Consider the following 14,240-nt stretch of genomic DNA (forward strand, 5'->3'; position numbering starts at 1 on the left):
CTGAATGGATTCTTAAGTCTGATGACTTAATTTTTTCACTCTTAAATACCTTTGTAAAAAACATAAATATAGGGCCTGGCATAATAGCATAGCGGCTAAGGTCCTCGCCTTGAATGTGCCGGGATCTCATATGGGCGCTGGTTCTAATCTTGGTAGCCACACTTCCCAACCAGCTCCCTGCTTGCGGCCTGGGAAAGCAATCGAGGACGGCCTAAAGCCTTGGGACTCTGCACCCGCATGGGAGACCCGGAAGAAGCTTCTGTGTTCCATTAGCTCAGCTCCAGCCATTGTGGCTGCTTGGAGAGTAAACCATTGGACGGAAGATCTTCCTCTCTGTCTCTGCTCCTCTCTGTATATCTGCCTTTCTAATAAAAATAAATAAATCTTAAAAAATATATATTTTATATATTATTTCTATTATATATACCTATTTTAACAAATACACTAAAGAATAACTAAACCCACTTAAAATTCAATCAGTAGAAAATAAATAAACTTTATTCAAATAAATTGAATAAAAATTCAGTCACATTATCATTGTTACTATAGTATATTTTCCTCCAATCTTTTCCCATATATATATATATATATATATCTCCATGTATACAATGCAAAAATTTTAAGTTACTATTTTTACTACAATGTAAAGTATAAAATGTGTATAAATATTAAGTATACAGATTGATGAATTATCACATAATGGTTATAACTATATAATGACCATTCAAGTCAAGAAATAGAATGCTACCAGTATTCCATGCCACAATTTTTATGAGGGGGAAATTGGGTTGCTTTAAGAACTCTTGATCATTTGGACAAAATGAACTGAGTAAGGTTAAGTAATTACAACTCAGAAATATCTCAATGTCTAAACATGCAATAAAGGCAAATAAAAGGCAAAATAGAGGGGGAAAGGTTGATTCGCTGAAAGGAGTGGTGAAAAAGACCATTTTTATTGATAAAAATGTGATTGAATTACCGTTCACTTGGTTGATTTCTGAGTTGGAGGACAAAATCTCATCTGCCAGTTTCTGTGCAGTAGGAAGAACTTCAGTGTGGTGTGCTGTGATTAAATACTGAATAAACTTTTGGAGCTGGTCTCTATTCATCTGAAAGAGGGTTTCTGAGATAGGAAGACGCAGTTTGACTTGGTCTGGTTTTCGGATCCTATAGAGTGAGAGTGCTACCACGTGAGCACAGTAGAATATGTCCTTGTTCCCACAGCCACATGTCACTGAAGTGATTTTGCATCGATCAAAACTGATTGCAACTTTATAAGTTACCGCTGGTTCAGAAGCAGTGGCGGGCTCAGTTACTGTGCCACTCAGATGGAAGCCTAGAGAAACAAAGAAGAAATTGTGTTTACCGATTCAGTAGTTAAAGGGGTTACATTTTGCATCTCAGTTCATCAGCCTAGAAACTATTTACTGAGCATCTCCTACACACTGACTGGTCCAGTCATAAACACAAGAGGCAGTGAAAATCAGTAGTGCTCTGAAGGAACACACAATCTAGAAAGGGTTCTTAATCCTGAAGTCCATAAACTTTCTCAATTAACCTGAAAACTTTGGTTTGTGTCTTGTTATATTTTTCTAAAGAGGACAGCTTTCATCATAGTCTTAAAAAGATTAATAAGAAACTCCAAGCAAGTTAAGTACTTCTGTAGTAGATTTTCAGTTTTAGCTGGTAGGTAGACAAGTCCACAAATAACCTTATCAGTACAGTTGAGTAAGGTGAATTTTGCAAACGGAAAAAACAAAAACAAAAAGCAAAACACAAACCAGAAGAATGCAATGAGGACAGGATAAAGGAACAACAAAGGGAATCAAGGACAATATTTCTTACTTAAAACATACTCTTCTAAAATGTGACCATGTGGAGCACCCCAAAGACAAGAAACCTTCCAATACACAGACGCAGAGTTTGGTGCAGTGAGAGTATGTATTGTTTATACCTTAACTGAACCAAGGAATAATAATTTTGAAATGCAAAGAGAATGCATTTTTAAGGTACAACTAAACCAAAAAACCAAATGCATTCTATATATTATTATTACCATTTTTAAATGATTCTTCTTCGTATTCATCATCATTCAATTATTCAACAAAAGTTAAAGGAGACCTGAAGTACTGGACTTCTAGGCCTACCAGGGATGCTAACAAAAAAAGAGGATGCTGTGGAACCTGCATCCTGTGCATGTACTGGTTTGAGTCTCAGCTGTACCACTTTCGATCCAGTTTCCTGTTAATGTGCCTGCCCCTGAACCCAAGTGCGAGACCAGAAGAAGCTCCTGGCTCCTGGCTTCAGACCAGCCCACTTCTGGCTATTGCAGCCATTTGGGGATTGAACCAGAGGACGGAAGATTTCTTTCTGGACATTCTGCTTTTCAAATAAATAAATCTTGCAATGTTATTTATTCATTTGAAAAGGAGGGAGAACGGGGGGGGGGGGAGAGATTGATTGATTAATTTCCCTTCTACAGCTTTAGTCCCCAAATGCCCACTTGTACCAGCCAAGGCTGAGCCGGGCTGAAGCCAGGAGCCTGTAGTTCCACTGGGGTTGCTTTCCGCTGTTTTCCCCAGGTGTATCAGTGGGGAGCTGGATCAGAAGTGGAACAGTTCGTACCTAAGCTCACACTCATATGGGAGGTGGTGCTTAACTTGCTGCATCATGATGTTCTAGCTTCCATATTAAAAAAACAAACCACAAAATATTTTATTTATTTCAGAGTCAGAATTTAGGAAGAGTAGTAGAAATAGAGATAGAGATAAATTAATCTTTCTTCTGTTACTTCACTGCCAAGATGACTGCAATGGCTAGAACTAGGCCAGCTAGAAATTTCATCAGAGTGTCCCATGTGGGTGGCAGGGACCAAAACACTCGGGCCATCTTCCGCTGCTTTTCTCAGGCCAGTAACAGGAAACTGGATCAGAAGCTGAGTTGTGGACATGAACAGGTGCCCATATGAGATGGCATTGCTCTTGGCAGAAGCTTTACCTGCTACACTATAATGCTTGCCCCACAGCTTCCATGCTTTTAAGATGAGACTGGCTTAGACGATCTCTAGAGTTCACTCCAGTGCATATACATTATGATTCTAGGGCCCGGCGCCATGGCCTAGCGGCTAAAGTCCTCACCTTGAATGCCCCAGGATCCCATATGGGCGCCGGTTCTAATCCCGGCAGCTCCACTTCCCATCCAGCTCCCTGCTTGGGGCCTGGGAAAGCAGACGAGGATGGCCCAATGCATTGGGACCCTGCGCCTGCGTGGGAGACCTGGAAGAGGTTCCTGGTTTCCGGCTTCAGATCGGCGCAGCACGGGCTGTTGCGGCTCACTTGGGGAGTGAATCATCGGATGGAAGATCTTCCTCTCTGTCTCTCCTTCTCTCTGTATATCTGACTTTGTAATAAAATAAATAAATCTTTAAAAAAAATTATGATTCTAACACTGACCCTCCTACCACGCTTGACACAGAACTTTGCAGATTACAGGTAGTTAACACATGTTGGCTGATGTTACACAGTAAAGCTTCTTCTCCTGGCATTTGTGAGTGCATCATATGTGTTAGGCTCAATTCTAAGTGCTTTACATGTATTAGTTAATCTAATTTTTCAGTTAGGTAGTCACAGAGGGTGTTGTATAATGGTTAGTTGTGTGTATCAATTTGACTAGGTTCAAGGTTTTTTTTTTTAAAGATTTATTTATTTTATTACAAAGTCGGATATACAGAGAGGAGGAGAGACAGAGAGGAAGATCTTCCATCCGATGTTTCACTCCCCAAGTGAGCCACAACGGCCGGTGTGCGCCGATCCAAAGCCGGGAACCAGGAACCTCTTCCGGGTCTCCCACACAGGTGCAGGGTCCCAATGCATTGGGCCGTCCTCGACTGCTTTCCCAGGCCACAAGCAGGGAGCTGGATGGGAAGTGGAGCTGCCGGGATTAGAACCGGCGCCCATATGGGATCCTGGGGCATTCAAGGTGAGGACTTTAGCTGCTAGGCCACGCCGCCAGGCCCGGTTCAAGTTTTAGTTATACAAACACTAAGCTAGGTGTTGCTGTGCAGCTCTTTTGCCGATGTCCTCTAAAGGACAGTATCCTCCATCATGTGAGGCAGCCTCATCCAATCAACTGAAAGACCTTATATGACAAAACCACAGTTTCTGTGAAAAAGAAGAAATTCTGCCTCAAGACAACAGCATCGGGTCCTGCTTAAAAATTTGTCTCCTGCCCTATAAAAATTTAACTCCTGGCAGTTCTCACAATCATATAGGCTAATTCCCTAAAATAAATTCCCTCTCTCTTTCTGAGGGGACTTTCAAAAGTTTGTGGGAAAACTAAATTTGTAGATGTTTACACTGTTGCACAAACTTTGAAATCCATGTGCACTTTTTTTTCATGAAGTTTTGAAGAATTCTGGTATGAAATGCTTCAAAATCTTTCACACCAAAATAAACTTAATCTTTTAATTCCATTTACCATGAACTTTTTGAAGTACTTTCATATCTACATATATGCGCATGTGTGTGTGTATATATGCATATTTACTGCTTAAGTTCCTCTGGAAAACTCATTTCCATTATATGAGGAAATAACGCAGTTCAGTAACTTGCTATAGGTCCCTCTGCTAGTAAACGGCAGAGCCAGGATTCATGTCCAGGTAGTCTGGCTCTAAAGCCAAATACTCTATTCCACCACACTGCCTTTATGTTATACAGCAGGTAATACCATATTTAACTAAGTAAATCATAAACTATAAAATATATAACTAAATATATTAGAAAATAACTTTCATGTTTATTATATTTCTAAAATTTCAGTCTAATTTTTTTTTTAATTATTTAGGAAATCAGAGTTGCAGAGAGAGAGAGAGAGAGAGAAAGTTCCATTCACAGATTCACTCCCAGAAGCTTAATCTGGGTCTCCCACGTGGGCCCCAGAGGCCCAAACACTTGGGCCATTTTTCCCAGGCCATTAATAGAGAGTTGGATTAAAAATACAGCAGCTGGGACAAGAACCAGATTCTATATAACATGCTGGTACCACAATGCTGGCACTAAAATTACAGTTTCTTTTTTTTTTTTTTTAAGATTTATTTATTTATTTTTATTACAAAGTCAGATATACAGAGAGGAGAGACAGAGAGGAAGATCTTCCATCCGATGATTCACTCCTCAAGTGGCCACAATAGCTGGTGCAGTGCCAATCCGCAGCTGGGGACCAGGAGCCTCTTCCAGGTCTCCCACGCGGGTGCAGGGTCCCAAAGCTTTGGGCCGTCCTTGACTGCTTTCCCAGGCCCCAAGCAGGGAGCTGGATGGGAAGTGGAGCTTTCGGGATTAGAACTGGCGCCCATATGGGATCCTAGCGCGTTCAGGGTGAGGACTTTAGCTGCTAGGCCATGGCGCCGGGCCCTAAAATTGCAGTTTTTATAACACTGGTAATAGTTTGAACCATCTAGGTTAGTCTGTTACAGACAAAATGTCAAGGATTAATTTAGACTCCAGCTTTTTCTCAGTTTTAAACAAATGAGAAACCACCTACAAAATATCTTGCAAAAGCTAATAACAATTGGCTTCCTAGGGGCTTTAGCTAAGGTTTACGGCATTTGTGCACACACGTTCATTTGAACTCTGTGAATGCTGGGGCCCATCAGCTTTATGTATTAATACTAACCAGGCTCCTTCTTCAGGAGTTTTGACGTTCAATATTTTAACCCTTTTAGCTAGATAGTAAATGTGTCCACTTACATATTCAGTATTATTTAGATATATAAAAATACTGCATGAAAATACAGTATGCTTGACTCCCCCTGTATTCACGACTTCAGTTTCAATGACTTGCAACACAAAGTTCAAATCATTTCATTTGTATCTTTTCATGCCTCACCATAGATTATACTGAAGTAAATCCCAAAAATACTATTTCATTAGAACCCAAGTACCTATGTAACTGTGTCACATAATACAATGTAATTAATGAAGTAAAAATAATAAATAATTAAAAAAACATACTATTTCATTGACAAACATCACTATGTGTAATTCCTTAACATCAAATAACTACCGTTTAGCATTTTAGATCTGATCTTTCTCATTACAAAAACAAACAAAACAAACAAACAAAAAACAAGCAAAACAAAACAACCCAAACAAGAGATTTACTCAAGTCAGGATGCAAAGAAGGCCCAGAGAATTAATTTGGTTGATGCCTCTTATTAAGATACAAGTTTACCTTCTTCTCTGGCACTCCAATTATTTACTGAAAAAAATAACAGTTGTCTGGGAAGACCTGATCAGACTCAACACTTTCTGTTGAAATTACTTATTTCACAGCATTCATTACATATTTCCTTTTGCTTTACATCAGGAGACACACAATGCTTGACTGCTTTCCTCTTCATACTGTTAGGATTGGTCAATGGGCTCTATTGTCCTGATGCATACATTAAAAAGTTTCTTGTCAGTTTTTCCCTTAATAGTTTTAGAAGTCATCAACGTTCACTGACTATTGGGGTGGTTTTACTTCTTTATTTAAAATTCTGACCCACTTTCTTTGATCTACAAAACATAATTCTTAAAACAAAGGGGAAAAACATGTAAAGTGGTTAGTTTGCTAGCTTTAATATGTGAGTTCTAAAAAAAAATTGACAAAACAGAGATAATGATCACAAAAACTGCTTCTACCTCTTGTGAAAAACAACTTTGTTATCCTTCATCCACAGTTCCCTAAAATACACACATCCTAAAGCACACGAAATTCCCCACATATATTGTGAAGTCTTCCTACACATTAAATATTCAAATGCTCAAGAACTTCAGGGTCTGGACAGCTTCTTTTTTGTTGTATCTGTTCACACTTCAAAATTATGGGTGGACAGAAAGGGGAGGAATTGGTCAGGGGTGAAAGGAAGCAACATCCAGTGTTCATTTCACTAGTAGCTCGGAGTGGGCCATCAAAGTCAACACCAGTATTTCCTTCCTCCGTACCAGCTATCACTTCCATTATAAGACTAAAATAAACAAGCAAAAACAAGCTCAAGTGCTTCACCATTGAGCAGGTCCTGAATAAAGCACCAAGGCTTTTCAAGAAGCTCATCTTCAGCTTTGTAAGAAGTACATTTTCAACCACCACCACCACCCACCCACAACTCTCTTCTAATCCACAATAACAAAGCAAGCCTTGCCTTAAGGAAAGGATGTTTCATTTCCACTTTCTATTCTATGGCTTAAGAGAGCTTTCCTACCTGCTGACCCCTACACGGTCTAAAAAAATGTAAGAATAAAATCATATCACAGCTTTTTTCCATTACCTACCACAATAGCTCTGACACTGCCTCAGTCTCTAAAAAAATTGTTAGCCTTCTATTAAACGCCTGCTATGAGCTGATCCCCTAGCAGCATGCCATCCTCTAACTGTGCCTTTCCAAGCTTAAAAAATGCGTGGCAAGCGCTATGAGAATCTCAAGATCAGCAAGAAATTGTTAAAAATCCACGAGTTGTTCATGGCCTAAAGAGTTCTAATTTCTCTGCTTTTTAAAATTGAATGGCAGCACACAAAGAAATGGGAATTAATTGAAACTGCTCACTTAATTTTCTTTCCCAGCATTAAACTGGAGAATCCAGGGCATAGGCTGAACTCTGGACTAAATACAAGGTACCAAGCTTATTTTCCCATTTGTGGTTCACACACAAACACAAAAATGTATAACAATTTAAAAAAATGTACTAGAAAGGCAGAGTTACAGGGGCAGGCACTGAGGTGCAGTATGCTAAGCCTCCATCTATGGTACCAGTATCCTGTATGGGTATCAGTTTGTGTCCTGGCTTCTACATTCTAGCTCCCTGCTTATGTCCTGAGAAAGCAACAGAGGATGGTCCAAGTCTTTGAGCCACTGCACCCATGTAGGAGACTCAGAAAAAGCTCTTTGCTCCTAGATTTGGATCAGCTCACCCCAATTGCTGAGACCATTTGGGGAGCAAACCAGCAAATGGAAGACCTCTAGTTGTCTCTCCCTCCTCTTTCTGCCTCACCTTCTCCCTGTAACTCTGTCTTTCAAATTAAAATAAAATAAATCTTTGGAAAAAAGTTACAGTTAGGGAGAGAGAGGCAGAGAGAGAGAGAAGGGAAGGAGGGAGATCTTTCATTTGCTGTTTCACTCCACAAATAGAAAACCAGGAGTCAGGAGCTTTTTCCTGGTCTCCCATGCGCATGCAGAAGCCTACAGCATCTTCTGTTGCTTTTTCAGGTGCATCAGGGAATGAGTTGCCCCATTCCTAACGGGGGAGCCAGGATTTGAATGGGCACCCATAGGGAATGCTGACGTAACAAGCAGTAGCTTAACCTGATATGCCATGATGCCAAACCTGAAATTCTCTTTTTCAAAGAATGAAATGCAGTGTTCCTCATGGCTAACTCAAATTTATTTTTTAGGATTTATTCATTTTCATTACAAAGTCAGATATACAGAGAGGAGGAGAGACAGAGAGGAAGATCTTCCATCCTATGATTTACTCCCCAAGTGACCGCAATGGCTGGCGCTGTGCTGATCCGAAGCCAGGAGCCAGGAATTTCCTCCAGGTCTCCCACGCGGGTGCAGGGTCCCAAATCTTTGGGCCGTCCTCGACTGCTTTCCCAGGCCACAGGCAGGGAGCTGGATGGGAAGTGGAGTTGCCGGGATTAGAACCGGCGCCCATATGGGATCCTGGGGCGTGTTCAAGGCAAGGACTTCAGCCGCTAGGCCACGCCGCCGGGCCCTAACTCAAATGTTAATTCAAATATCATCCCCATATGAAATTACCTGGTACTTCAATTGTTGAACAGAATCATATTAAATGAAGAAGACTAACCATTTAAACCTATGGAACTTGAATTCTAATATATAAGAGTTTTTAACTAGAATAAGAGATAATCATTTAATAGACAAGAAAGAAGCTCAGAGAAGTTACATGATTTGGCCAGTTTAATTGCAGAAATTAATGTGACCATAGTTTTACATTCTGAAACATCTTAGGCTTTGAAAACTAGAAAAAAACCCCAACATTTAAAATTGTTGTACTTCGTGAATACAGCCAACTGCTTTTCCTCATCAAAAAAGGAATAATTTTAACTAGTTTTTTTTAAAGATTTATTCATTTTTTTGTTACAGCCAGATATACGCAGAGGAGGAGAGACAGAGAGGAAGATCTTCCGTCCGATGATTCACTCCCCAAGTGAGCCGCAACGGGCCGATGCACGCCAATCCGATGCCGGGAACCTGGAACCTCTTCCGGGTCCCCCACGCGGGTGCAGTGTCCCAAAGCTTTGGGCCGTGCTCAACTGCTTTCCCAGGCCACAAGCAGGGAGCTGGATGGGAAGTGGAGCTGCTGGGATTAGAACCGGTGCCCATATGGGATCCCGGGGCTTTCAAGGCGAAGACTTTAGCCGCTAGGCCACGCTGCCGGGCCCATTTTAATTAGTTTTTAATAAGCACTAACTATGTACTATGCATGTTTTACATATATTATGTTGTTTAATCCTAATGACAAAATTATGTTCAACACAATTATTATCCTTATTCGATTGGTAAAGGAATAGAGGTAGGGCTAGGATTTGAACTTAACAGTTATAGATGCAGAGAACAAGTTTCTAACAGCTACATTTATTTCCAAGATAACATTTCTCTATTTTATTTTTAAAAGATTTATTTATGAAGGACTATACAATTATAATCATATAGGGGAAATCAGTGGAGGGAGGGGACTTCGACAGGGGAGAGGGAAAATTCCAAAGCCTATGCAATTACATCATAAAATAAAATTTTTAAAAAAGACAGAAAAGGCACTCAATAAAGATTGATGTTTTGGGGGTGCCCCTGCCGGGTCGGACCCAATGCTGGGGGCTCATGCCAAAGACACTGCCGCAAGGCAGTGAACGAGTCCTCGGCCTCATCCAGGACCCAAGAGAGCTCATTCCTCAGGGTAAGTGCGCCATGAGGGAACTTGGGAACTGGCTTAAAATTCCTAGCTCCACCCAGCTGCTAATATCTGGCAGCTAGGTGAGTTTGGGAGGGGTTAGGGCCTTGGGATTCGGGGGCAACTGCCGCTCCTCACAGTGTGGCGGCTGTGGGGGGTGCCCCTGCCGCGTCGGACCCAATGCTGGGGGCTCACGCCAAAGACACTGCCACAAGGCAGTGAACGAGTCCTCTGCCTCATCCAGGGCGGCCAGTGCACCATGTGGTGCCAGGCTTTGCCTGCTGGCTGCCCGGCCGGGAAGCTCTGGGTAATGGATGTCCAAATTGCTGCTTAGATAGCTCTAGGGTGACCCCACTGTTTCTGGGTTCTGAAAGATTCCCAACGCCAGTAACTCTTCTTTTGGAGAACTTCTAATCACTCAATAATGCTGAGCTTTGAACACCTATAATGCAAAAGATAAACCCCGGATTGTCTAGCAGGATATTTTTTTGCCTGACATTATGTTGGTTCAGGAGACTGGTCACATTAGGCAGGTCCATAATTTTAACTAGCACTCTAGAACCTTATCCTGGGGTGGACTCTGTGCAGGATGTGTGGGCCACACCCTGTAGAAAGTTTGGCCCCACTGGTAAACCTAACTTTTAGGTGGTTATGGACTAAGCTAGGTGTGACCAAGGAGCCTGCCATCAATCACAGGTAAAGGGATCCGCCATAGACTGGACAGGGCAAGGCAGCAGCACCCAAATGTGCATCCTGAATAGGCTGTGGGGTGGGCCGGGCTGCAACATTCACCAGCTCATACAAGGCCAAATGGGAGGCCAGAGTACACCGGGCACTGGCCTAAAAACCAATGGCATGTATGTAAACTGGGTTTTGGAGTGGATCAAGTGGAGGTACTTGGGAAGCTCCCCTGTCGAGTCATAGCTCTCGCTGGTGAACACGCCGTCCAGATCTGGGGGTTGGACTAGCAGGGCATAGTAGCTCCAAAATGTGTAAATTGGTAATGGAACGTAATGTACTGGGCAGGACTAAGCAAACCTTTGTTTACAAGCAAAACTAGAAACCAGCATGGAACACAGGTCATACCGAGCTAGGCTCTTGCACCTACTGGTCCTCAGAGCAACCACGGGCAGGTGCATGATTTACAGCTAGGAACAAGCCCAATCGGGGAGGTAATGGGACACCCTAACTAGGTTGAGGTTCCCACCAAGGGGCGTATGTGCTAGAATTGGAGCTACGTTCTATCTAGGAAACAGTTGCAGTCACCCGAGGCACTAGTGTGGGCTGGGATTGGATGCACCAGGCCAGTTCAGACCCCAACACCATCTGGTGTCATGGAGAACCAGAGGGTAGATGTGGGACTGACTAGGCTGGGTCTCAACCCCCTACTGAGCCATGCGTGAGCTGTATGTGGGTATGGACGAGCCATGGCCGGGCTGAAACATCCAACAACAAGAACCAGAATGGGGTGAAAGCCAGCCAGGAAAAGCCACTGTTCCTGCTAGGACAGGAGGTGAACTGAGTTGGGTTGGCTCAAGGACCCCCTGGCATGCGCAAAACCTGCCATTGGGAGGGGTTCTGATGGAGGAGCCTGGGCAACTCCTCTGGCAGGACACAGTCCCTGCAGGTAAGCGCAAGAAGCATGACAGGAAACAGTCCAGAATAGGCCATGGAAGGTTTCCCACTGGAAACTTTCCCAATGGAAACCCATTCAGCATGGGTCAGGAGCAGACCGGGCTGAATCAGTCCATATCACCCACTGGCAAATTCGATCACCAGATCAAAGTGTGGGATGAGCCGGGTTTGGTCGCGACAAAACCAGTACACATTATGGAATGCCAGGGCGTGGTTGCCTGTACTGGATATGAATGCAGCACCCAACCAGCACACGTGAGATCCAGGAAGGAAGGGAGGGGCAGAACTGGCGGGGGGATTAAGGGGCTGGTTCCCTCGCCGGACAGCTACTCCCACTGGAGAGCGTGGGCTGGGATAGAGACAGACTAGACTATGCAAGGCTACAACACCTGTGCGCTGCATGTGGACTAGATCAGGGAAAAGCCAGGCTGGGCTGATTATTCCTGCTGGTGCAAGCATAAATTAGAGTGGGTGAGGGATGCTTGGGCATAGCCGCAGAAGCTGGCACTGGGGACTAATTCTGTCAAGTCAAATCACAGAACCTCCTAAAGAGTGCATAAACCGGGACAGAGAGACCTGGGAGGGAAAAAGTGGGTTCCCCCTTCTTGGGTCACTAGTCCCGTGGGAGGGCATGAAGACTGGGACGGGGGCTGGGATGGCTAGATAGAGAGGCACTCAACAACACCCGTGAGGGCTGGATGGTTGAGTTGGTTAGATAGAACTAAGCTTTAATACCCATTGACAAGTGCCAGAGCCAAATGGGATGGGGGACAGACTGGTCTTCTGCTACACATACTGGCAAACCAGGGTAGGGGGCGGGCCTGGTGGGGGTTATCATGGGTTGCCCCAACTAGGCTGCAGCTCCCACTGGTTAGTGTGAGGGCCGAGTACGTGCTGGGCAGAACCAGACTGGACTGCAACACCCATTGGTTCCAGTGCAACTCGGGACTGAAAACAGAACCAACCCAGCAATTGCAACCACCAGCTGATCGGGGTGATGGACTGTGCGGGCCCTGTGCTTGCTAGAACATACAAGAAACTAGTCTGGGAATACCTCAAAGTTTCTCTGGAGATCTCCCCAATCGAGCTGCTGGACTCAGAACTCTAATCAAGAAAAGACAGAAGACAGAGCAGATCAATCATTCATCTCAGCTATATGTTGGCAGCGAAAAATGGGGCAAACGGAGACTTTATGATGGACCATATCAATCAGTGGACGACCTCATCGAGCGAAACTGGCAGCGATTCATAACTGGAGAACTATTAACACCACTCGAGCACATATCTCAGAGCATGCCCCACATCCGGGACTCGGGGTGGGCGGGAAACCGGGTGGGGCTTCTCCCTCAATATCCCCCTTTACCTCAGATACAAGATGGAAACAATATGGACATAATAGTATTACCCACTTCCCTATCCCCCTGAACCTTTTCTTTTTCTTTCTTTAACTGTAATTAACTATGTAAAGATTGTCAACAATAACACAATAAAATAGATTATTAAAAAAAAAAGATTGATTTTTTTTAGAATTTGTCTTTTATTTGAGAGGCAGAGTCACACAGAAAGAAGGAGAGACAGAGAGAAACTTCCACCTGCTGATTTACTCCTAACAGGGCCACAATAGCCTGAGTTAGGTTGGTCCAAAGCCAGGAGCCAGGAGCCTCCTCTGGGTTTCCCATTAGGTGCAGGGGCCCAAGTACTTGGACCACCCCCTGCTGCTTTTCCTGTTACTTCAGCAGAGAGCTGTGTCAGGGGTGGTACAGCCGGGACTTGAAGCAGCACCCACATGGGATGCTGGTGCTGCAGGCAGATGCTCAATATGCAACACCACAGCATCAGCCCCTATTTATTTATTTGAAAAACAGAGTGAGACAGATCTCCCATCTATTGGTTTACTGAGGGGTAAACAATAGCTTGCAACAGCTGGAGCTGGGCCAGGCTGCATCCAGCAATCCAGAACTTAATCTAGGCCTCTCACAAAAGTGGTCACAGGACCCAAATACTTGGGCCATTACCCAGTGCTTCTCAGGATGCATATTAGCATGAAGCCAGATCAAAAGAGAAGACAAAATCTGATCTCGGGCCCCCCTTCATAATAACTTCCAAATATCAACCTAATTTTTCTAATCAGAGTAATACCTGATATGCTCAAAAACATTGAAAAAAACAAAACAAAACCATAAGACACTGGGACTGACATTGTGGCACAGCAGGTTAAAACGACTCTTCTAATATCAGCATTTCATATTAGAGTGCCAGTTCGAGATTCAGTTGCTCTACTTCCAATCCAGCTCTATGACAATGTGCCTGGGAAATACTAGACCCCTATCACCCATGTAGGAGATCCAGATGAAATTCAGGGCTCCTGGTTTTGGCCTAGCCCAGCCTAGGTCATTGTGGCCATTAGGGAAGTGAATCAGGAGACAGAAGATCTCTTTGTATGTCTCTCCCTCTCTGTCAATCTTCCTTTCAAATAAATATTTAAAAATAAAAATTCAGCATAACATAGCATACTGCTTTATATTAAACTTTTTTTATTAGCAGGACAAATACAATTTAAGGTAGTGATTAAAAGTATAGTATGTACATATATGTATCAGTAACCTAGTAATTTATCAACTATTATAATAATACTATTCTAAACTATATGTAAAACTA

At 43.1% G+C, this 14,240-nt stretch overlaps 1 protein-coding gene across 1 annotated transcript in view; it reads right to left on the minus strand.

Moving 5' to 3' along the window:
* ZSWIM5 (zinc finger SWIM-type containing 5) overlaps nucleotides 1-14,240 on the minus strand; it is a 144,950-nt gene that overhangs the window by 43,504 nt on the left and 87,206 nt on the right. Inside the window, exon 2 of the mRNA XM_058680379.1 lies at nucleotides 980-1,336. Within this exon, the coding sequence (XP_058536362.1) occupies nucleotides 980-1,336 (357 nt within the window). The remainder of the gene's footprint in view (nucleotides 1-979; nucleotides 1,337-14,240) is intronic.

Source organism: Ochotona princeps, chromosome 2 (genome assembly GCF_030435755.1).
Source record: "Ochotona princeps isolate mOchPri1 chromosome 2, mOchPri1.hap1, whole genome shotgun sequence".
Taxonomy (NCBI): domain Eukaryota; kingdom Metazoa; phylum Chordata; class Mammalia; order Lagomorpha; family Ochotonidae; genus Ochotona; species Ochotona princeps.